The sequence below is a fragment of the Mirounga leonina genome, unplaced genomic scaffold, assembly GCF_011800145.1.
Source record: "Mirounga leonina isolate KUSES-001 unplaced genomic scaffold, KU_Mleo_1.0 Mir_173, whole genome shotgun sequence".
Lineage (NCBI taxonomy): Eukaryota > Metazoa > Chordata > Mammalia > Carnivora > Phocidae > Mirounga > Mirounga leonina.
The window spans coordinates 15,790,499-15,816,570 of NW_023270447.1; the positions used below are offsets into that span (position 1 = coordinate 15,790,499).

General features: G+C 37.7%; 1 protein-coding gene across 4 annotated transcripts in view; it reads right to left on the reverse strand.

Annotated features, from left to right (window-relative positions):
• Positions 1 to 218: 218 nt before the first annotated feature.
• Positions 219 to 26,072, reverse strand: part of ABCD3 (ATP binding cassette subfamily D member 3) — an 80,366-nt gene continuing 54,512 nt past the window's right edge. Inside the window, exons 17-23 of one of the 4 annotated variants that reach the window (XM_035017987.1) lie at positions 14,080 to 14,157; positions 13,908 to 13,973; positions 13,716 to 13,805; positions 13,125 to 13,244; positions 8,008 to 8,112; positions 3,791 to 3,847; positions 219 to 1,811 (exon numbers count right to left, since the gene is read on the reverse strand). In XM_035017987.1, coding sequence (XP_034873878.1) covers positions 1,734 to 1,811; positions 3,791 to 3,847; positions 8,008 to 8,112; positions 13,125 to 13,244; positions 13,716 to 13,805; positions 13,908 to 13,973; positions 14,080 to 14,157 — 594 coding nt within the window. In that variant the 3' untranslated portion in view covers positions 219 to 1,733. The other 3 variants (XM_035017988.1, XM_035017990.1, XM_035017989.1) reach the window with 3 other exon arrangements.

Consider the following 26,072-nt stretch of genomic DNA (forward strand, 5'->3'; position numbering starts at 1 on the left):
TTTTGATGTAGTGTTCCACGATTCATTGTTTGCATATAACACCCAGTGCTCCATGCAGAACGTGCCCTCCTTAATACCCATCACCAGGCTAACCCATCCCCTCACCCGCCTCCCCTCTAGAACCCTCAGAATCGATGTGACTTTTCTAAGAGAAAATTATTCTGTTAAAAATCACATTTGACATAACTTTTTATAAAAGAGACACTGTGTACTAAAAGGAATGTCTGAATATCAATTTATTTTTGTGTTTTTCAAGTCAAGACTGTATGAACTATGTATGAACTACCCAGTTTTTACATACCAGAATAAAAAGAACAAGCAAAGGTTGTACAGGATATCGGATTCTTTTTAATCTGAACAAAAAATAAGTAAGTAGACAAGTTTGCCAAAGAGAGTGGTAAAAACTGAATGTTACGTATTATGGAATCAGTACATCAAGTTTTACTTTGGTAGCCGGTGATTCTTATAGTTAATTCTGCAAAAAAACCCAAAAATCAGGTATACAGAAACAAGAGTATAAAATGCCCATTTCTGAACCCTACTCTGATAAAACTGATTTCATATCTAGCTTATTGATAAAATTCAGTTTCAGTTTTCCCTGTGCAAATAATACATGTAAGTCATTAATGGTGGTTTGGTGAGGTGAAATCAATTTATCTTAGGATAGTTCAACATAATAACCCAAATATAAAAAAGTTATTCAAGATTCACAGAGATAAACCAGTGCCTAGGAAACATAATTCACCCATGTGCGTAATTATAACATATTTTTTTAAACATAAAGTCACAGTCAAAGACAGTGATAACATTGCATACTCAGTGCATTAGTTCATGTAGTGCATTCCTATGGCTCATTGGGAGTTTAACACCATGTAACCACCATACTTTCAATGAATGGGCTTCTAACATACACAGATCCATTCAATTCTTTTAAAAAATCCAAAACTCTTATTAAAGACCTTTAGCTTGACATATAAGGACTTTATGTTTTAATATCCCAAACATTGGGAAGATTAGGTGTGAAGCATAGTAACCGCCCCCTTGTAAGCAAGACTGCACATAAACTTCTGTTATATACCCACAAAGAACCCTCAAAACAACTCAATACTGCAGACTGAGAGGGGCACATTTATTATTTAGCCAAAGAAAATTCAAATGGCTTTCCTGGAGTCAAACGTACCCCAAGATCTACACAAGGAATGAGTCTAACAGTGGCAGCTACTGAAATCTGCCACTGGGTAATAAATGCCATGATGCATTGGTGGTGTACATTCTGATAATATACTATGATTTGTTTCCCACTATCATGGAGCACAAGAAAATGAAACTCAAGACTATCTTGTTAGAACAGGATAAATGATGACCCCAGTTTTAAATAGGGTTCTTCATTGAAGGAAAAGATAGAGCCATAAAAGTCAAATTAGCTGACTTCAAATGGTTTACATCCCAGGATGAATCAGGTTACACTGATTTAAGCCCAATTTAATTTAGGCAGGTTTTTAACCACAAGAATAAGGACATTCTTAGTACATATTAATAATTAAACCAACATATACACAATTAGCAAGATCCTATATAATAAATGTTTAACAACTTGTTCTCAATTATTTCATATCTAATTAATTTGTTGTTTTGTTTAAAAAAAAACAAGCTCAACTTTATTTTACAATGTACTGTATATTTCTAAGTGTGTTCTGTAATGATTTCATTGAAGCAGTACAGCTCTCCGGATTCTAAGAGCCAAACTCAACCGTATCTTCTGTTATCTGTTTGAATTCATAATTGCCTCTGCCATCCATATGCAGGTAGTACTACAGGAAAGAAGTGGGGGGGGGGGGGGTGAAATCAGTGACTAAGAGAATTTCCTTTTTGTCAGGATTTTATGTAGAGCTTTTTATACAAGAAAATGATTGGAAATTATTTTAAGCCACTAATACCTTCAGGAAGTTTTATACCCAGAAAGGTAAGACTAAATGAAGAAATCCACTCTTTTTAATATAGCAACAACGTAATTCTGCTTGGAGTGGACAAAGTACTTTCCTTTATGAGAACTAAAATACCAAAATTCCTCATTATTTTGAAGGAATCAAATGTTTAAGCACCCTACAAATCAGAATGCTTCCATAACTCCGCAACCAAGGATCTGATGTACCGCAGGCTGAACTGTGCCAAGCGTAAGCCTATTCAATAGCGCAGTCTTGAATACTTCCTTTATCTGGTCTCCTGGATCAGTTCGGAACCTCTAACTTAAGGCTTTTGATTTGTTCCTGGTCTTAGTAGAGGAGGAAAAGAGCTCTATGTATATATGCCTGTATATCCCATCCTATGAAGACACTTAGGACAGCAGTTACAAAGGCTTGTTTTATTTAGCAGCTTTTTATTTACGGAAAAGACGTGTTTTTCCATCTTCTATCTTATTATTTCTTAGCTATTTTGGCCTCTAACATTGCGGTCTGTGTCAACCCTCCTTCACATAATCACTGCTTGACATTCTGTGCTTGTCTCCCTGACCAGAAGAAGAGGGGAGGTCAAATCCAAGCACTCCCACAGCCCTGTGGCTGTGACGTTTACGAGCTCCTGAGAAAACACAAAGGCTTGGATACTTTTTAAACTGCTTTGATTATTAGTTATTCAACTTCTCATTTCATTCTGAAAAATGGACAAATTGTAATATACCATAAGATAATAAAAAGTATCTTTAAAAGTCACACAGCTATATACAGAATTCCATTATTTTTATTAAATACTTTCATACAGGCTACCTCTTTGATGCTCACGGTAATCTAGGAGACAGGAAGGCAAGGATCAATAAACTTTATTATATGAAGGAAGCAACTGATGCCAGAAACAGTGGTGCTTGAACCCAGGTTTTCTGACTTCAAATCCCATGCTCTTCATTTTATCATTTGTACACTCTCATCTTAACCATAAGGTTCTTGAGGGTAATGACAGTACTCTGTGTCCCCCAAGGACATTTAGCCCAGTACCTGGCGAAAAAGTTGCTCCATCAGGTATGTATTTTATGGAACAAGATACCCCATACCATTTAATTTTTCTCAAACCCTTCCTTTTACCTCAAATGTCTTTATCATTTAGGAAGGAAAAAAGGAAGGAAGGAAGAGAAGAGAGAAGGAGAGAGGGAAAGGGAAGGGGAGGGGAGGGAAGAGTTAACAGGGTTTAGTTTGGGGGGTTGATCATTTTACATGAAGAGCTGAAAAGAACTGCCACACTGAGAATGAATGGCACTGCTAAAACCAGGATACATAAGGGATCTGTACCAGTGCAAACCTCACTGTAATCTCTACATCAATTATAGTGACTACTTAATGATTCTATGTTATTACAGTGCAATGATGAACACAGCTGACATAATTCAGTTTCCCCTTACAGCCATGATCTCACTAAAAATGTCCTTAAACTTTCTGCCATCTAATCCTTCCTAAGACTCTTCCCCTTCTGTCAATACTGGGTGGTGAGAAAAACTTTACTTAGCCATAGCTGTAAGAAGGTTGTGTAAATTTTAGTTATTATACAATAGTCATTTATAAAAACGGAGAACCACTAACTGGCTCTCTAATATCTCTCAAATGAACTAGGGCTTAGTATGTATTACAGCTTTCAAAACTGACAACTACAATAATATTTAAGGAAAATCTAGAATCACCTTTTGTCCTTCAAGGTATATGGTTATAAGAGAACATACACCAAGATCTAAAACCATAATCACCTGAATTCACATATTTAAATAAGATAAAATTCCACTATACCATTCAATATAAGAAATACAAACCTCATGGTGTTTCCAAAGAGACTTTCTATGTGACACAGTGAAGAGGGTGATGCCGACCTAATACAAAGAAAATGATTTAGGTTTATATCAATAACACAGAATCACAAATCAAACTCATCTATATATTTCAAGCTATTAAAATGACTGTCTTCAGAAGCTATAATTAAAAATCAATGTAAAAGAGAAAGAATTACAACTGATGCCAATGTTCAAGGTAATGTGAAGTACAGACCATCAACCACATAATAAAAACACACAAGTATCAATAAATTCTTTTTTTTTTTTTTAAGATTTTATTTATTTGACAGAGAGAGACATAGCGAGAGAGGGAACACAAGCAGGGGGAGTGGGAGAGAGAAGCAGGCTTCCCGCCGAGCAGGGAGCCCGATGTGGGGCTCGATCCCAGGACCCTGGGATCATGACCTGAGCTGAAGGCAGATGCTTAATGACTGAGCCACCGAGGTGCCCCAGTATCAATAAATTCTTTAAGAAAAAAAAAAAAAACCTAACAGGTACTAGCATTAAATGTACTATTTTGTTTGGGGCAGAAAATATACATCCTGACAGTTTCTATTTTATTGTGAAAAATATATGAAAAGAGCACAAGAATAGTAAAAATAGCAAGAGGTCAAAATCAGGAAAATTAAATCAATATAATACTGTCTACGGTCAATCTGTTTTTCAAATAAAGAGTCATAATCCTTTATTGGAACCCCTGTTTTGGAATATGTCTGGGAATTCAGATTTTGGAAAAGCAGTATTATCATCAGCATTCTGGGGCAGAAAATATATTAATGTTTCTGTGGCAACATATAAGAACACTGACATTGAGACAAGTTAAGAGTTTAAATATCTTAGTTTAGGCAAGGTTTGGCTACCCCATTAAACATGCTACAAAATAATAAAAAATCTTTTGGGTTTTGAAACCTTATTGGTTTTTTTTTTTTTAAGATTTTATTTATTATATTTGAGCGAGAGACAGCATGAGGAGGAGGAGGAGGGGCAGAGGGAGAAGCAGACTCCCCACTGAGCGGGGAGCCCGACATGAGGCTCAATCCTGAGACTCCAGGATCATGACCTGAGCTGAAGGCAGACGCCTAACCAACTCAGCCACCCAGGTGCCCCAAAACCTTACTGGTTTTTAAACTGTAAATAAAGATTTAGAGATTTCTAATAAATATTTTTTTAAAACCCCACTAATCAATATAACTGCAGATGCTCTGGATCAGTGGTTCTCACCTGGGGGGGGAGGGGAGGAGTTTTATCCCTTAGGGGACACTTGGCAATGTCTGGAGACATTTTTGATTGTCACAAGTGAAAGTGCTACTAGCATCTAATGAATAGAGGTCAGAGATGCTGTCAAATATCCTATAAAGCCACATCTTCCCATAGTTTGGCTATTGTGGACACTGCTGGAGCAGTAGGGGGTGGGAGGGATGGGGTGGCTGGGTGACAGGCATTGGGGAGGGTATGTGCTATGGTAAGCGCTGTGAATTGTGTAAGACTGTTGAATCACAGACCTGTACCTCTGAAACAAATAATACATTCTATGTTAAAAAAGAAAAAAAAAGAAGATAGCAGGAAGGGGAAAATGAAGGGGGGGGAATTGGAGGGGGAGACGAACCATGAGAGACTATGGACTCTGAGAAACAAACTGAGGGTTCTAGAGGGGAGGGGGGTGGGGAGATGGGTTAGCCTGGTGATGGGTATTAAAGAGGGCACGTACTGAATGGAGTACTGGGTGTTATACGCAAACAATGAATCATGGAACGCTACATCAAAAACTAATGATGTAATGTATGTTGACTAACATAACGTAATAAAAAAAAAAAAATCCCAGAAAAGCAAAGGACAGCTCCTCACAACTAAGGATTATCCAACCCAAAATGTCAACAGAGATGAGACGGAGAAACCCTGCTCTACATCGAGGTTTCTTAAAATGGCTCTCAAGGCTGACAGAGATAAATGCCAGAGTATCCAGATAACTCCATCACGAGTTCTAATTTTATTTTCATTTTGGTAATTTTTAAAAAATTAGCCTAAGGATAATCTGGATCATTTCTACCATGAGATTTAAGTGCCCAAGTCTGTGTTTGTACTTCTGCTGGTACCAAGTGATTATTTAAAGTGATAGCACTTGGGGTGCCTGGGTAGCTCAGTCAGTAAAGTGTCCGACCCTTGATTGCCGCTCAAGTTATGACCTCAGGGTTATGAGTTGGAGCCCCGCTTCAGGCTCTGTGCTGGTGTGGAGCCTGCTTAAGATTCTTTCTCTCCCTCTGCTCCTCTGTCCCCCGCTCTCTTTCTCTCTCTCTCAAACAAACAAATAAATAAATAAAGTGATAGCACTTAAAACTTTTAATGTGCCATAACTCTGGATGCCATATGGAAAGATTCTCAAATTGGTTACAAACTGCATGACAAAATAAGTTATCAGAGTAAAACATTTCAATGGTACAACACTTATTTTATTTTTGAAAGCTCACTTCAGATATTATTTTTTATGATTCTACAGTAATTGGATCAGATCTCAACTTAATGAAAGCATTCTTTCTGATAGAATTACGTAAGTAAGATACATAAGCAAAATTCAAAATATAAGATCTGGACCTCAGACTATATCTTTCCATAATTAAATCCCAAACTGGTGGCTTAGTTTCAGTAAAACAGTATCAGAGGTCTCTTTAATGTTACCAACTTGAAACTGTTTTGTCTATACTTAATTTGTAAATTTATATTTGTTTTATGGCTGTAATTGAGCTCTAAGTTCAAGGAGTTCATATCTCATTCATGCTTATACATATTCAACTCCTATTACAGTAATATAATTTTAACTATCAACTGGGGACCCCATAAGAATTTTCTTCTTTTAAATGGAATCTACACTTTATAGGAAAATTGCATCTTATGTGGGGACATATAGCCTATAACTAAATATAAGGGGACAGCACACGGTCAAAATTACCAGCAAAGAGCCTCTAAATCACTTATCAAATAGAGACCACACCTCCAATACCTATAAATCTGAAAGTTCATATGAACAGATACATAAAAAGATTATAAATGACCAAAACTGATTCAAAAATAGAAAACAAACCATTAAAGAAATAAAATCAGTACAGAAAAATCTTCCTACAAAGATTAATGTAGCAAATTTATTCTTCCGTCATTATACCTATGCTTCTCAAACTTTAATGTGCATTTGAATCTTCTGGGAATTTGGTTAAAATGTGGACTCTAATTTGGTAGGGCCAGAGAGTCTACATTCTAACAAGCTCCCAAAAGATACTGATCAATGACCACACTTTGAATAGTATGAATTCATACTGTAAATATGCAACATGACCTTTTTATATTTACTGTAAACCCCCAAATAACACTTACAACTTGTTGAAAGACTCTTGCACTTCCTCTACTTACATAACACTGTAAAACAGTTAGGATATACTGCTCTTATTCTCAAAATCCAACAAGAGTATAGATGGTGTGACAATCACCACAGAACTACTAACTAGTTAAAGAATGGTATCAATAAGCATAGCTTCAGAAAAGGCTACCAAAGGAAATGGGTAAAATGTTGCCCAGGCCAGAGGAAAAAAAAAAACAAAACCTGAAACTACCAAATGACTACTATCAAGTTTCCTAATTAAAAAAAACAAATGATATTTAGGTTTCATTCTTAATCTGAACACATTAAGAAAATATCAGTTTAGGGCGCCTGGGTGGCTCAGTCGTTAAGCGTCTGCCTTCAGCTCAGGTCCTGATCCCAGAGTCCTGGGATCGAGCCCCACATCAGGCTCCCTGCTCCGCGGGAAGCCTGCTTCTCCCTCTCCCTCTCCCACTCCCCCTGCTTGTGTTCCCTCTCTGGCTGTCTTTCTCTCTGTCAAATAAATAAAACCTTTAAAAAAAAAAAAGAAAATATCAGTTTATTAACTCTGAGTATAGGGAATGAGGTAAAAGGGAAGTAAATTTAAAAATAGTATTTGTTTCAAATCTAAGATACAGCTAAAGAGAATTATACGCAGAATTCATTTACAATTCTTTTTTTTAACTCATCTATTATCATTTGAAATCTTTATTAAAGCAGATAGAACATCCTTTGATAGTAATTTTGTTACTTAATAACTTGAAATCTTCTCTTTGGATAGATATTTGGTTGGACACAGAGTAAACCAAGAAGAATGACAGGGACCCTCAAACTGAGAACCTGAAATGCTTACCTTTCGACAATGACTATAAATGTAGCCTTCCACATCCACACTAACTGCACTTGTGCATTCATCCAAAATGGCAAACTGGGGTTTATGATAAAATAATCTTGCCATCTAAAGCATAAAAAGAAATATTTTGTATAACCACATGCAGAAATTGATAAGCTAAAATAGATTTACCTTAAAGTAAATATGCACTGAGTCTTGTAAAACCAAGTATGAAAATTATTTTAACTCAAAAAACCTACTTCCCCAAAACAGAAACAATTAAAAAAAAAAAAAAACCCGACGTATTTTTACTATCTTCCTGAACAAAGGGGAAAATGTAACACATGGAAAATTGACTGTTAAGAGTTAATCCAAAACATTTAAGACCGATGTGAAATGAAGTTGAGTTTTAAACTATTAGAGAAAGTGCTCTAAACAAGATTAGAGGGTACATATTTTAACCAAATCTTAGAATTCAAACTCCAGATGGCTTAAGTGCAAAAATGTGTTTATTTCTAAACATTCTGTTGCTTAAGTAATGTCAATTAATATTAAGCTGCCAATTAATATTTCCACCAATAATTTTTGAGTGCACCTGTTTGATATCCCTGAGGTTAATACTGGATGTGCTCAGAATAAAACTATTCTGCTAGTTTTATAAGTAAAAATTAACACCAAGATTATTATAGCTTCCATTTCTTCAATTAGCAAGAATGCTGAACATTTTCTCATTTATTTTCCATATGTATTTTATTTTCTGGGAATTATTTACTCTGATCCTTTGTCTAACTGATATTCCAATTGGTCATCTACACCTAGCAATGATCGCCATGTGCCAAGACCAATGGACACTTTTCTATCCTTACCCAATTTATCTTTTCTGCTACATGCAATTCAGATGACCACTTCCTCCTTCTTGAGAAAGTGACAGTGAAACCACAGTCTTAACATTTCTTCTCACTTCTTAGACTGCTTCCTCAGTTTTTTTTTCCAGCATTTTCTTCTTCTCTTGACTATTAATATTGGGGTTCCTCAGGGCCAATTCCTCTTTATCCTATGTTGTCTCTCCCTGAGTGATCTGATTGAATCTCATGATTCCAAATATTATTTACATTTGTGAACTCTCAATACATATCTCTTGCACATCCTTCTCTTCAAATTTCTAGACTGCTAAATAAAAATTCCTATTTGATATTTCTACTCAGTTATCGAATTTTCCCCTTAAGATCCATCCAACCACCCCACTGCACCTTAAACATTTCAGAAAGTAACACTATCAAACAGCTGCTCAAGCTAGAAGGCCACAAGTCCTCCCTTTTTCTCCTCCCTTTCAAACTCCCACCCTCATACTTTTTATGTCTTTCTGAAAGGACCAGAAGAGATTAAATATAGAGTATGTGTATCTGCACACATGCATAAATGAAGGAAAGAATATGATAAAGTCAGAGGAGAGAGGGTCCAAAAACATGGAGACATTTAGCCTTTCTCAAGAGGATGGATGACATATCCTCCACAGACAGAAGGAGAGAGGTCAGAACAGTTCAGCGTGAACTTAATTAAGAGGACTGATTATCTGAAGGCATTCCACAAATGCCCCGCCCCCTGTGTTCCCATGGAACTCTGCATACCTTCATCATCACACTTGGCATATTACATGGCAATCGTCTCATGTGTCTCTCTCCCACTATGCTGTTAGTACTTGATACCACAATATGAGAGGGACTGTAAAGTGAATAGTACTTAACACTGCAGTGGTACTACCACCTGAGCCTGACAAGCACCCCCCCCCCCCCCCCCCCCCCCCCCCCGCCGAGGTAAGCTTTACTAGCTATCTTTGCTTGGCAGCCTACTTCACTGTGCTATAGTTCAATTTCCTCTGTACAAGGGGGCACGCAACAGTTCCTGCCTCAAAGGACTTAGAAGAATTCAATGTAAAGGGCTTAGCCTACCACCTATCTATCAAGTGCTCAATAAAAATGAGCTGTCAGTGACTGACATGGTAACAGCTTCTCTTTTTTCTTCAAGCAGGTGAGTTGTTCTGCTGGGAGTAGGAAATGGGGTAGAAAGCCTGAGACTGGTAGTTTTTAAATGATTATGATGAAAAATGAGAGAGAGGGGCAAAAGTAAGTAAAATGATCACCAAAGAACACTGTGAGCCCCCATAAGATTGAAAACCATGCAAGTCTGTGGCACAAACCACATCATTCTGACCTTTCAGCTGCGCTCAGAAGCCTATGTACAGAAATGCCAACGCAAAGAACTGTTTTTGGGCTGAAGCTGAGGTAATATGAGGAAACAAAAAGTGGGAAAGGAAGTTAAGGGGAAAGGATCATTTGTTCATTCCTTTAAGAAATACCTCCTGAGTACCTCCTATGTGCCAGGTCCTGGATTATTAAGTCTGTACTAGACAGGAAAGGAAGGAGAGTCAGAAGGGGACTGATCAATCATAAGAAAAGGGAGGGGTCAATATTCAAGATATCAGTGAGTCTGGAGAAGGGAGACAGTTGCCAATTCGGTAAAAGAAAAATAATTAAAAAATTGGTTTTAAAAAACACAATTTTATGACAGAGGTATCTCTGGTAAGGGGGTTTTGGCTCTTTATACTTTTATAAATATTCCAACTTTTCTATCATACATACTTTTTCATAATTCATAATTTAAAAAAAAGCCCCACTGCTATAGGAAGAACAAGCATAGTGGAGTGGGAAAGAGATCAGTCAGAGAAATAAGATACTGCAACTTACGATACTGCGTAGAGCAACCCTGGCCGGTAATGGCTGGGCCCAAAGGAGTGCAAAGGAGGTAAGGAAAATATTACTTGAGACTCTGAGGGGCACTGAGGGAAGAGAACTGGATACAGTCCACCTGCACATCAAAGGCTATGAATGTACTGGTCAAGAGCAACAAGTCTCATGTCAGACCCACCTGCACTTGAATCTCCATTCTGCTACTCAGTAGCCACATGGCATTAGGAGGCTACTTAAGCCCTACAAGTCTTTCCTTTGTACCTTAATTCTCAGGGCTGTTGGGACAATTACATAGAGTCTGCCATTCAAAACCAGTCCTTCCCTCATCATTATCCCAGTGTACTTTGATAGCTATAACTGAAGACTGCCTTGTATTACAGTTAGTTGAGAATATTTAGATCTCCTAACTAGATTATTAAGGGCAGGAACCTATCTCAGTGCCTTACAAAGAGCAGATTCCCAGCTAGTAGTGAACTCTGTGGAAATTATACCATGATTAAGTTTTTTCACCAAAATTATGGAATAATAATCTTAATTCCCTACATTTACTGACTGTTCTCAAGGAATTTTAGAAATGTGTTCACCAGACCTCCCTTCTATTCAGTAGTATTATTCCATTCCCTCCCATTCAAATCGGACTTTCCTTACCCAAAAGTTCTGTTTACACCAACCATCCTCCACTCGTATATCCACTGTTTTGGGTCGTTAGACCTTTCAAGTCTGTTCTTCCTAAAAAATGCTAATTTTTATGATTTATAAATTATTAACTTTTATAATTTATAAAAATTATGTCCTCACTTACCTCAATTTTTTACTTTGCAAACTTTCAAGCCTACCCAAACACTGTAAGAGCGGTAAAATGACCATACAAAAACTTTGCCCAATTTCACCAACCTCGACATCTGTTTTATTAGCTTTCCCCGCCTCCCCACAAACCTTTTGAAGGTAGCAAAAGAATATGCTCTCTCTTAAATTTCACAACCAATTCTCCAAATACTGGTCTATCCAGAACACAACTGCCAACAGCTTGGTCGTGCAACAGGGCCATGGGCGAGTTTCCCCATTTCCCAACCACCTCTATCATGGTGCATCTGGTTTCACAGGGCTCCTCCCTCCACTCCTTCCCTCTCCCCAAGATACCATTTCATTCCTCTAGGCCTTGAATTTCTTATCTTCAAATAAAAACTATCCCCTCTGTACCTTTATAACCCCCACAGAGGATTCCTTAGTTAAACACATTTATTTTTCTTTCTCTGGATTTACACTGTGTGCATTTGTGAATCTTGACCTATCCTTCCATTTTCTTTGAAGTCATAGTAACAGGAATGTAAATTTGTTCTCTTGACTTGCAGTTATTTCTATAGTCCTCTTCCAATTAATTCCAGAAACCTCAATCACTTCATATTCTCACTCCTACCACCCAATTTCCATTTTGAGTATGGCTGACATCTCTTTTCTTCTCTTTATGATTCATTCCTCTACAGATTAATCTCATGTTACAGCACTAGCCAGAAAAATCACAGTATCAGATTGATATTAAGTTCATGCAGAATGGGTATGTTTTGGGAAAAATAACATGCACTGTCAGGGAATAAAAGGCAACAAAAAAGGGAGAATATAATTTAAAGATAATGAGTAAACAATTCAGCAATAAGCCATTTCTTTTGCTGTTTTTCTTTGGCTACAGTTTTCTCTAATTTCTACAAGGTTAACAGTCTGGAAAAAAAAAAAAATTCCTCTGCAGCTGCTCAAACTATGGTATGCATAGTTAGAAAATGACTCTTTAAAAGTTAACTCTCAACAGCAAGGTATCACTCTTAATATGCAGTGTTTTGTAGTCATGTTTGATCAGGAATAAGTTCAGACAATCATAAAATTAAAACAGCTCCTTGCAAATGCCTCTATTAGGAAAGTGTAAAAATTCTAAATAATTCTGGGTAATAGATACTGAGCCCTGAAACCAGGATAGATATAACGACAGAGGGGAGGGCAGGAGCAGAAAAAAAAAAACTGGGAACAGAGTAGATCATCTAACACCTTCAGATACTTCAGAGAGAACAGCTTCAGTGAGGGGTCAGTAGGGAAAAGATATTAAGACATCTTGGACTACCATATAACCCAGGATCAATATGCTAGAAAGTTTCTTTAATTAATCCGCAATGGATTAGTAGTATATAACTGGAAAACTTAGGAATTTTTCAGAATTCTAAATGCACATGCAAGTTATATATTTTGAAGCACTTTTATTATCATTTAAACTACCCTGTACTATAACAACTGCTAAATAAAAAGATTAAAATTATGTACCTTGATTAATCAAAATACTGGACTCTATGAGTGACCTTATGCAACCAGTTACACTGTCGTGCAATGTGTTCAGAGTATACATACCGCCATTCTTTGCTTCTCTCCACCACTGAGGACATCCATCCAATCCTGAACACTGTCCCAGCCTCCTTCACGTTCAAGGATATGACCCAACTGGACATTATCTAAATATTCCTTTAGTACCTTTCAGCACAATGATTAAAGATGAAATCAAACTTAATATAAGCCAACATTCTCTATCTTGCTTTATTTTTTAAACTAGAATCACTATAATTCTATTGCCAATATCACTTCACAAAAGAGTGTGACACAAAGATAGCCCTGAACCCTCACTTCCTATTTATACTAACTCCGACAGAACATACCTAGTAGCTTAAAGAGAATAACACTACTGTACATAATTATAGGATGAGGGCAATGAGGAAAAAAAAAAAAAACGGTACAGACAAGGTTAAATACTCACTAAGCCATATTTAAGCAGAGTAGTTAACATCTTACCTCAATTTGGAAAATTATAATTAATGACAAGGTTTTAGAAGGTTTTACAGGGTAGGATAAACTACCTGGCAGTTAAAATACTTAACTAATCTGATTAAGATAAAGAATCTGAAATGGAGTATTTCCAGTAGGTCTAGGACATAAACGTTTCCTTACTAGATCAGATATCCCCTTCCTTTTCTGATCTTCTCTTCCATCTGGATATATCACTTGGTCTCGAAGTGTTCCAAGAGTCATATAAGGTCTCTGATAGTGACAGAGCAAAAATCATTATAAGTGACTTTTTAAAAAAATAAATTAAAAGATCTTTACATCAAAGATTACAAAATAACTCAAACAAGGTCTCACCTGAGGAACATAAAATAACTTCCCTCTCTCAGGTTTAGTTAGACATCCTCCAAAAAGAGGCCATAACTGTAAAAGGAAAAGGAGTGGGGAGAGGAGCAGTTGTAAATTTCACAATGTGGTAGATTGTATGGCAAAACAGGACTGCAAAATCTTGAGGCCAATTTGTACTTACTTCACCAAGAACACGGAAAAGTGAACTCTTCCCACAGCCATTTGGACCACAAATTAAAACATTGGCCCCAGATCGAACCTGAAAGAAAATCAGTCTGTGAAGTAATAGTGAATATATACTCAGTGAACATTTCCTTAGAGTCAAATCATTTTTTGCTAATGATAAGCTTTCTATTTTGTCTGTAAATGTGGTAACAGGTAGAAGAAGTGGAGGGTATGGTTGAAGAGACCTTTCACTTTTGTTTACTTTCAAATTTTACACACTTTTTTTTCATTTAATAATCACTGAGTGAAATCAACTTAATCAGAATACAGAACTACAGCTTACAAATTTTGAGGATTCTTGAAAACAAGTATGTGTGTATATGGTCTTTTTTTTAAAAAATAATGGAATCATACGATATATGTTCTACATGTTACTATTTAACAATATATCACAAATATTATTCCAAGTCAGTATATTCAGATTCCTCCCATCCTATTTTTTTAATACCTACAGTGTATACCATTCTAAGAATGCACCATAATTTATTTAAAAACTTCCTTTTTGTTAAATATTTATGTCATTTGTATTTTGCTTTGCTCTTTTAGATAATACTGCAATGAATCAGAATCAGTGAGCAAATTTATGTATTGGTGAGACATGTTTCTATGGTCAGGTTCTTAGCAGTATATATATATTATAAATATTTACAAGTGCCACCAAATCGCTCTGCAGGGATGTAAAGTTAAATGAGAAAATGAGAAAATGTAAAGAAAATGAGAAAAGTTCTGAGCTTACGGTCTCATGTAAGTATTTAATCAACGCTGTGAAGAATCAGAAACCTGGGTTACAATTCCAGCTCACAACATCACACAGCAGTGTATCACAGCAGGAAAGAAGACAACAGATATGTGAGTTACTCTGGTTGTGGAACCTGCCATTGACAAATTTTAACTGTTGAGGCCCTACATTCCTATTATTTAATTCAGTGAATATTTATTGAATGCTCAGTGTCAGGCTCTACTCTAGGTAATGGGGCTACACTAACAAATAAAAGAAAAAAAACAAAACAAAACCTGCCCTTACCACTTTACATTCTAGTAGGAGAGACATATCATAAAGAATACACACAACAAATGAGTAAATTAAATAGCATATTAGAAAATAAGTGCAGGGCGCCTGGGTGGCTCAGTCGGTTGAGTGACTGCCTTCGGCTCAGGTCATGATCCTGGAGTCCCGGGATTGAGTCCCGCATCGGGCTCCCTGCTCGGCGGGGAGTCTGCTTCTCCCTCTGACCCTCCCCCCTCTCATGTGCTCTCTCTCTCTCTCTGTCAAATAATAAATAAAATCTTTAAAAAAAAAAAAAAGAAAAGAAGTGTTATGGAGAAAAAAATCTATCAAGGGAAGGAAATTTGGGAGTGGGTAAGGGAGGTTACATTTTTAAGGTGGTCAGGCCAGGTCTCACTGAAAATGGTAACTGGGCAACTCTGAATGGAGTGAATTAGGAGTTTATCTGGAGGAAGACTGCTCCAGTCCAACCCCACCCACAAAAAGCTGGTTCAAAGGCACTGAGACAGGAATGTACCTATCCTGGTCAAAAAAAAACAGAAAAGAGGCTGAGAAAAACAGGGAGGAAAGAGTAGTAGGAAAAAAAACAGAGAGGTAAGAGACTGGGGGAGGGCAGTGCAGGCAAATTCAACAGGGCACTGGGAGCCACGCAAGGACTACCTTTGACTTTGATGAAACACGGAGCCACCATCAGCATTATTCCTAATAGCCAAAGGTGGAAGCAACTGAAGAGGATGAATGGATGAACAAAATGTGGTCTATCCATACAGTGGAAGAGTATGCAGCCTTGAAAACGAATGAAATTCTGACACCTGCTACAACACAGATGAACCCTGAAGACATCATCAAGCTAAGGACATAAGCTAGACACAAAAGGACAACTCTTGTAGGACTCCACTTCTATGAAGTTCCTAGAACAGTCATATCCATAAAGGAGAATAGTAGTTACCAGGGGCTGGGAGGAGGGGTGGGGGGAGGGGGAATGAGGAGTTATTATTTAATGGGTATAGAGTTTCTATCTCTTATGATGAAAGAGTCCTGGGGATGGTTAGTGGTGACGGCTGCACAACACTGTAAATGAACTTAGTGCCACTGAACTATTTACATAAGATGGTTAAGAGTACATTTTATGTTATGTACATTTTGTCAATAAAAAAAATTTTAATGGCTGAAAGGGGTAAATTTTATGTTATATATATTTTACCACAATAAAAAAAGAATGAGTTTCTGGGCACCTGGGTGGCTAGGTCAGTTGGGTGGCTGACTCTTATTTCAGCTCAGGTCATGATCTCAGGGTCATGACATCCAGCCCGCTGTTGGGCTTCACACTCACTGGGGAATCCGCCTTAGGATTCTCTTTCTCCCTCTCCCACTGCCCCTACCCCAGCTCTCTTTCTGTCTCCCTGTCTCTCTCGTTCTCAAATAAATCTTATTTTTTTAAAAAAAGAATGAGCTTCTAAAAAAGGTTGAGAATTACTAGCCTACCACATAACTGATCTGTAATAAAATACCACATCGTATGCATGTCTGTTAGAGAATAAACTATATGGAATGATTTTTCCAGAAAAATGAACTGTCCCTTTTTCTGAGAAATTATTTTAAAGAATCTTTTTGATGAACTTCCTAAGCAATTACCTATTACCTTTTCCTATGAAATTGAACATCGTGAATATTCCTAATAATTCAATTTCCTGTGAAACTGAAGATAGTGAATATTCCTGACAGACTTCTTCCTAAGCAATTACCTACTTACTATCTTTTCCTGTGAAATGGAGTATAGTGAATACTTCTGATTATATATAATAATTTTACTTTACTATAATAGTGATATCCTTAGGAGCTCCTAAAGTTCAGGGCTGTTAATTAAACGGTCCCCTACTACTATGCTTTGAGGAATGTCAGCCATATATACTGTCTTCTATTCCTAACTGTTCATTGTGATTTTCATCAGTAGCCAGTATTTCTCCATACTATTTGTTGCAATATGCCAGGAAACCCAAATATATAATGATCTGTAAACATAATAACTAGACTTGAGATATCTAAAGGCATTCTCTTTTATGCTCAAACATCTTAGATTCAGCATTAACTTTACCCCCATGGCTTTTGGCAATGTTGGACAAATTTCCAATATGACATCAGCCATGATAAGCCAGCAATAGTTTTTCCATAGTAAAGATTTTTCAAAATGTTTTTATTTCCCCCCCAGGTTAAATTAAGACTAAAAGATAAGGGTAACTTTCGCTGAAAATTAAGTTCTTAATAACACTGTATTACTAAGGTTCCTGGACTGGTTTAATGTGACAACAGTAGCTTTATACGGCTATTTTTTCTTTTAATGTTTCAAGTTTTATCTAAAATTTAGTTAACATATAGTTTAATATTAGTTTCAGGAGTAGAATCCATCATCACTTACATATGGCACCCAGTGCTCATCACAAGTGCCCTCCTTAACACACATCACCCAGTTAGCCCATCCCCGACTCACCTCCCCTCCAGCAACCCTCAGTTTGTTCTCTATAGTTAAGAGTCTGTTTTACGGTTTGTTTCCCTCTTTTTTTTTTTTTCCCCTTTCCCCTAATGCTCATCTGTTTTCTTAAATTCCACATAGGATGTACCACTATATTTTTACCAATTAAAATACGCCCCCCCATATAAGACTTTCTGATAAATCCAACTTTAGAATTTACCTTAATAATGTCATCAAAAACAGTTCTACACACAAATATGATTTAAGTAAAAGAGAGATTATACAAAAGTATGCTGCTTATGAAGATTCATAGGCATCTTCAAATATCAGAAACATGCCTTACTAAAAGGGTAAAAATTTTAAATAACTTACAAAGTATTATTTTAACACCCACGTTATAACCTACAAGTCATTAATCTTTTAGGGTCTCCTCAGTCTACATCTAGATAAATAAATGTCTGTTCTGGGGGAGTTTATAAAAGAATGAGGTATAAAATGTCCTATTCCGAAGAAGCTTATATTATTTTGTTATTATGTAAAACAATAGACAAAAAAATAATCATAAAGCATTAAACATTTATTTTTTGGTGGCCAAGGCTGTTTTATTATGCCTCTGTCTAGGTGAAAGAAATCCTTATTTTCAAATAAGCTAAATGGGTAGAAGGTTACAAAGAACTGAAGGATGTGTGTTAAATAAAGGCTATGCTAAGAAAAATGATGGAAAGACAGAATAAATGGGAAAAGGCCAAGTCTAACTTAAAACACCTTAAGTCAGAGCGAGAGAGAAGAGGAATTCGTTACAGAAGACCCAAAGAAACAGCTTCCATTGGAAGAGAAGACAAAATAAGAATCAACAGGATAGCAACAGGTGGTATAGAACATGGTCACAAAGTGAAAAAACTTGAACAAGCAGGGGCATAACTAGGGACTCAAATAGGACTTTCCTATTGAAACCACACTAAGAGCAAGAAAGTGAAGGGTTTGAGACTATAAAAGTAAAGTTATAGGGACTGATGGCTAAAAGTATATTAAATCCAAACATAAGGGCTTTAAAAGGAAGAGCTTCTGGACACTTCAGTGTGGTAACCATGTGACAAAGTAATATCACAGATGATAATCATCTTACCTCTTCTATGTTTTTTTTTTAATTATGTAATGTTAGTCACCATACATTACATCATTAGTTTTTGATGTAGCGTTCCATGATTCATTGTTTGCATATAACAACCAGTGCTCCACGCAGTACCTGCCTTCCTTAATACCCATCACTGGGCTAACCCATCCCCCCACACCCCCCTCTGAAACCCTCAGTTTGTTCCCTGGAGTCCATAGTCTCTCATGGTTTGTCTCCCCCGATTTCCCCCCTTCAAATTTCCCTTCCTTCTATTAATGTCCTCCATGCTATTCCTTATGTTCCACAAATAAGTGAAACCATATGATAACTGACTTTCTTTCTCTGCTTGACTTATTTCACTTAGCATAATCTCCTCCAGTTCCATCCATGTTGATGCAAATGGCGGGTATTCATCCTTTCTGACGGCTGAGTAATATTCCATTTTGTATATGGACCACATCTTCTTTATCCATTCATCTGTTGAAGGGCATCTCAGCTCTTTCCAGTTTGGCTATTGCGGACATTGCTGCTATGAACATTGGGGTGCATATGGCCTTTCTTTTCACTACATCTGTGTCTTCGGGGTAAATACCCAGTAGTGCAATTGCTGGGTTAGGGTAGCTCTATTTTTAACCTTTTGAGGAACCTCCACACTGTTTTCCAAAGTGTCTGTACCAACTTGCATTCCCACCAACAGTGTAAGAGGGTTCCCCTTTCTCCACAACCTCTCCAACATTTGTTGTTTCTTGCCTTGTTAATTTTTGCCATTCTAACTGGTGTAAGGTGGTATCTCAATGTGGTTTTCATTTGAATTTTCCTGATGGCTAATGATGATGAACATTTTTTCATGTGTCTGTTACCCATTCATATGTCTTCTTTGGAGAAGTGTCTGTTCATATCTTCTGCCCATTTGACTTGACCATTTGTTTTTGGGTGTTGATTTTGAGAAGTTCTTTATAGGTCTTAGATACCAGCCCTTTGTCTGTAGTGTCATTTGCAAATATCTTCTCCCATTCCATGGGTTGCCTCTTTGCTTTGTTGACTGTTTCCTTTGCTGTGCAGAAGCTTTTGATCTTGATGAAGTCCCAAAAGCTCATTTTCCCTTTTTTTGTTTCTCTTGCCTTTGGAGACGTGTCTTGAAAGAAGTTGCTGTGGCCGATGTCAAAGAGGTTACTGCCTATGCTCTCCTTTAGGATTCTGACGGATTCCTGTCTCACATTGAGGTCTTTCATCCATTCTGAGTTTATCTTTGTGTATGGTGTAAGAAAATGGTCGCGTTGCATTCTTCTGTATATAGCTGTCCAATTTTCCTAGCACCATTTATTGAAGAGACTGTCTTTTTTCCATTGCATATTTTTCCCTGTTTTGTCGAAGATTAGTTGACCGTAGAGTTGAGGGTCCATATCTGGGCTCTCTATTCTGTTCCACTGATCTGTGTCTGTTTTTGTGCCAGTACCATGCTGTCTTAGTACAGCTTTGCAATATAGCTTGAAATCTGGCAATGTGATGCCCCCCAGCTTTGTTTTTCTTTTTCAACATTTCCTTGGTGATTCAGGGTCTTTTCTGGTTCCATACAAATTTTAGGACTGTTTGTTCCAGCACTTTGAAAAATGCCATTGATATTTTGATCGGGATGGTGTTTAAAATATAGATTGCTTTGGGCAGCATAGACATTTTAACAATGTTTATTCTTCCAATCCATGAGCCTGGAATGTTTTTCCATCTTTTTATGTCTTCTTCAATTTCTTTCAGAAGTGTTCTGTAATTTCTAGGGTAGAGATCCTTTATTTCTTTGGTTAGGTTTATTCCAAGGTATCTTACGGTTTTTGGTGCTATCGTAAATGGAATCAATTCCCTAATTTCTCTTTCCACAGTTACATTGTTAGCGTATAGGAAAGCAACTGATTTCTGTGCATTGATTTTGTATCCTGCCACATTACTGAATTGCTGTATGAGTTCTAGTAATTTGGGGGTGGAGTCTTTTGGGTTTTCCACATAAAGTACCATGTCACCTGCGAAAGAGAGAGTTTGACTTCTTCTTTGCCAATTTGAATATCTTTTATTTCTTTTTGTTGTCTGATTGCAGACAACAGCACTATGTTGAACAGTAGCAGCGAAGAGTGGGCATCCTTGTTGTGTTCCCGATCTTAAGGGAAAGACTCTCAGCTTTTCCCCATTGAGAATGATATTTGCTGTGGGCTTTCCATAGATGGTTTTTATGAAATTAAGGAATGTTCCCTCGATCCCTGCACTCTGAAGAGTTTTAATCAGGAAAGGATGCTGTATTTTGTCAAATACTTTTTCTGCATCAATTGAGAGAGCCATATGGTTCTTGTCTCTTCTCTTATTAATGTGTTCTATCACATTGATTGATTTGTGAATGTTGAACCACCCTTGCATCCCAGTGATAAATCCCACCTGGTCGTGATGGATAATCCTTTTAATGTACTGTTGGTGATCCTATTAGCTAGAATCTTGTTGAGAATTTTGGCACCCATATTCATCAGGGATATTGGTCTATAATTCTACTTTTTGATGGGGTCTTTGCCTGGTTTTGGGATCAAGATAATGCTGGCCTCATAGAATGAGTTTGGAAGTTTTCCTTCTATTTTTTTGAAACAGCTTCAGGAGAATAGGTATTATTTCTTCTTTGAATGTTTGGTAGAATTCCCCAGGGAATCCATCAGGCCCTGGACTCTTGTTTTTGCGGAGGTTTTTGATCACTGCTTCAATCTCATTACTGGTTATTGGTCTATTCAGGTTGTCTATTTCTTCCTGTTTCAGTCTTTGGAGTTTACAGCTTTCCAGGAAGGCATCCATTTCTTCCAGGTTGCTTAATTTATTGGCATATAGTTGTTGATAATAATTTCTAATAATTGTTTCTATTTCCTTGGTGTTAGTCATGATCTCTCCCCTTTCATTCATAATTTTATTAATTTGGGTCCTTTCTCTTTTCTTTTGAGTAAGTCTGGCCAATGGTTTATCTATCTTATTAATTCTTTCAAAGAACCAGCTTCTAGTTTCATTGATCTGCTCTACTGTATTTCTGGTTTCTAATTCATTGATCTCTGCTCTAATCGTAATTATTTCTCTTCTAATGTGTGGCTTAGGCTTTACTTATTGTTCTTTCTCCAGTTCTTTAAGGTGTAAAGTTAGTTTGTGTATTTGTGATTTTTCTATTTTTTTGAGTGAGGCTTGGATGGCTATGTATTTCCCCCTTAGGACCGCCTTTGCAGTATCCCATAGGTTTTGGACCAATGTGTTTTCGTTCTCATTGGTTTCCATGAATTGTTTAAGTTCTTCTTTGATTTCCTGGTTGACCCAAACATTCTTAAGCAGGATGGTCTTTAGCTTCCAAGTGTTTGAATTTCTTCCAAATTTTTTCTTTCAAAGCATGTGGTCTGAGAATATACAGAGAACCAGTTTCAAAGCATTGTGGTCTGAGAATATATAGAGAATAATCTCAATCTTTTGGTATCGGTTGAGACCTGATTTGTGACCCAGTATGTGGTCTATTCTGGAGAAAGTTCCATGTGCGTTCAAGAAGAATGAGTATTCTGTTGTTTTAGGGTGTAGAGGTCCATCTGGTCCAGTGTGTCATTCAAAGCTCTTGTTTATTTTTCTGCTTAGATGATCTGTCTATTGCTGAGAGTGGAGTGTTGAGGTCTCCTACTATTAACGTATTATTATCAATATGTCTCTTTATTTTGGTTAACAATTGGCTTATGTAGTTGGCTGCTCCCATGTTGGGGGCATAGATATTTACAATTATTAGATCCTCTTATTGGATAGACCCTTTATGAATAATATAGTGTCCTTCTGTGTCTCTAACTACAGTCTTTAGCTTAAAATCTAATTTGTCTGATATGAGAATTGCTACCCCCCTTTCTTTTGAGGTCCGTTGTCATGAAAAATGGTTCTCCATCACTTCACTTTCAATCTGGATGTATCTTTAGGTTCAAAATTAGTCCCTTGTAGACAGCATAGGGATGGGTCACATCTTTTTATCCAAAATGAGTCCCCTGTAGCCAGCATAGGGATGGGTCATGTCTTTTTATCCAATCTGCACCCTGTGCCGGTTCATGGGAGCATTTAGGCCATTCACGTTGACAGTGATTATGTAAAGATATGAATTTATTGTCATCATGTTGCCTGTGAAGACATTGTTTTTATAGATTGTCCCTGTAAATTTCTGTTCTATATCACTCTTGGGGTCTTTCTCCTTTTATAGAACCCCCCCCCCCCTTAATATTTCTTGCAGGGCCGGCTTGGTGGTCATATATTCTTTCAGTTTCTGCTAGTCTTGGAAGTTCCTTGTCTCTCCATCCATTCTGAATGACAGCCTTGCTGGATAAAGTATCCTTGGCTGCATGTTCTTCTCATTTAGTACCCAAAATATGTCTTGCCATCCCTTTCTGGCTTGCCAGGTCTCTGTGGACAGGTCTGACGTTATTCTGATGTTCCTCCCTCCGTATGTAAGAAATCTCTTCCCCCTTGCTGCTTTCAAGATTGTTTCTTTGGATCTAAGATTTGCGAATTGTACTATTATGTGTCATGGTGTCGGTCTGTTCTCATTGATCTTGGGAGGGGTCCTCTCTGCCTCTTGGACACGAAAGCTTGTTTCCTTCCCCAGATTAGGGAAGTTCTCAGCTACGATTTACTCAAATATAACTTCTAGACCTCTCTCTCCCTCCACCCCCTCAGGAATCCCAATAATTCTGATATTGGAACATTTCATTGAGTCACTAATCTCTCTCAGTTTGATCCCTTGGGTTTTAATTTGTTCTTCCCATGCCGCCTCAGTTTCCTTCTTTTCTATCATCTTTTCCTCTAGCTCATTAATTCGTTCTTATGCCTCATTTACCCTGGCAGTCAAAGTATCCAGTTTAGACTGCATTTCATTCATAGCATTTTTAAGTTTGGCCTGATTAGAGCTCATTTCTGCCCTCAGATATTCTATATTGTTGTTAATATTTTTCTCAAGCCTAGATATCACCTTCATAATTGTTACTCTGAAGTTTATTTCTAACATCTTGGTTATATCCATATCCATTAGTTCTGTGGCAGGAGCCACAGTCTCTTGAGTCTTTCCTTTGTTGGGGGTTCCTCCTCTTAGTCATTCTGTTGAGGGGTGGTTGAGGGAATGTAGAGTCCAAAGTATTGACCACAACCCAAGCAAGATGCACCTGTTTTATAGGGACCTTAGGGTTGCCGGCCTCTTGTTCTTCCAGCCTGTCTTCTGGGGGAGGGGCCTGCCATGCTGTTACTCAGGCAACCCTGTTTGGGCAGGGTTTGCCTGCCCCCTGCCCCCTGCCCCCTGCGGGGGGGCGGTGCTCAGTGAAAACTGTTTTGGGGGGCTTCTGTTCTCTGGCAGCTTTCTACATCTCTTCCAAGAGTCAGAGCAGAAGTGACTCCATCCAAACCTCTGTGTCAGAACACAGAGATCACAGTCTGTTTTTCAGTGAGCTCTCCAGGCCACACTATCTCCATTTCTGTCTGTGCTGCTATAAACCGCAGCCTCATGGTTTGTGCGCCCCTCAGCAGCGCTCCCAGCTGCCGCTCCCAGGGCCGGGCACGTCTCTGCCCTTCATGCTTCTAAAACCGCCAGCCACCCCCAGTTCACACGCACAAACCCGTAGCTCCAGGTTTCAGTCTGGGGAGCTGCCCTAAAGTCCTTTCCCTGCCACTACCGGCCCATCTGTGAGTCTGTGCCCAGTCCCCAGAGCAGGAGACTTTTGCCTTCGTGGCGTAAGATCACAGGGGCTCCCTGCCCCTTCTGTTTATCTTCTGATATCTGCCCGCAGAATCACTGCTCCCTGCTTCATACCTCAAGACCAACCGCCAGAGATATTCTGTTTGTAGAGATCCAGATATATCTTCTTACATCTCAGGCTGATTTCGTGGGTGTTCAGAATGGTCTGGTAGATATCCAGCTCAATTCAGGGGACCAGTTGAAACAGGGTCCCCTACTCCTCCGCCATCTTTTTTCCTCCTCTATCTCTTCCATGTATGTGTACATACAGATCCCGAAGAACCCCTTCTCACTATGCTTAATCTATGTATACATCTGTATTGCTAGTGGAACCTATTTCTGCATAAAGACAGAGTGAGGGAAAGTGGGAGAAAGGGCCAAGAAGCCAAGAGAAATCCCAGGCCCTTTTTCCCCTGGGGTAATGGCAATAAGGGAGCTACTGAAAATCTAACACAGATGGGGTTCTAAGCTCTGCTTTATCTTGAAATCGTCTGGTGGGTTGGCTACCTACTGTGCCAAGGTTGCACAACAAACTAACTAGAGCACCTAGAGTTAAATGAGACAACACTTCTGGAATACTTGCAGTCATTCAATATTTACCTACTATATTTACATTTTCTCTACGTATTCTTGTATTTCCTGGCTTGAAGATAAATATGGCAATATATAATACTCATTGTCAAATAAGTTCAAAGTACTTTGCTTAACTAACATTTTTTATTTTTATAGTGCCTTAAAAAGAAAGTGGACATGTACTTAAAAAATATACATTACTAAGAATAACAAAATTGAAGACTTGCCTAAGATTATAAAAATTTAAAAACAAATCCAATAATTATACTTATTTTATAAATTATAAGACAACATTCTTAAAGTGAGAGCAATTTAAAAGAATCTTTGCATACAACACAAATTATAGAAGGTCACATACGTAGTATAGGCATGGAGAGAGGAGGAATTCTAGAGCTGTGCCATCCCATACGGTAGCCACTAGTCAGTCATGTGTAGCTATTTAAGATCTAATTTATTAAAATTAAATTTCAAGTGTGGCTACTATATTGGACAAAGCAAACAGAGAACATTTCCATCACTGCAAACAGTTCTGGACAGTGTTGTTCTAAAGAAGTGGTATCTAGTGGGTTCTAGACTTGGGGAGACAGCCTATGTGGTAGGAATCTGTTACCAATCATCAAGATTTTCTCATCGGAACTATTTATAAAGTCATAATAGACATATATCCTAACAGTAACCCTTAGGCCTGGGAGTGTCTTACAAATCATACAGAAATACTCCTCTTTTGCTTTTTTTTTTTTTAATTGGCTCTGCCATATTCCCATTTGATTACGAGACTATACTGAATCAGCATCACTCCTCACTTGGCATGAGATGTTACCACAGTGCTACTGTGCTGCTCTCCTACAGTTTTCAGTGAGAACAGAGTCTATATTTGGTTTGTATAGAGACAGATCCTCCTGCACAGTCAAAACAATACCTCACCCTAATCTTTTTCAACGTAGACTAAAACTACGTTGCATGTTTAAATTTTCATTTCCCACCAGAGATTACAATCAACTATATCTTCTATGGCTTTTTTGTGACAGACTTTA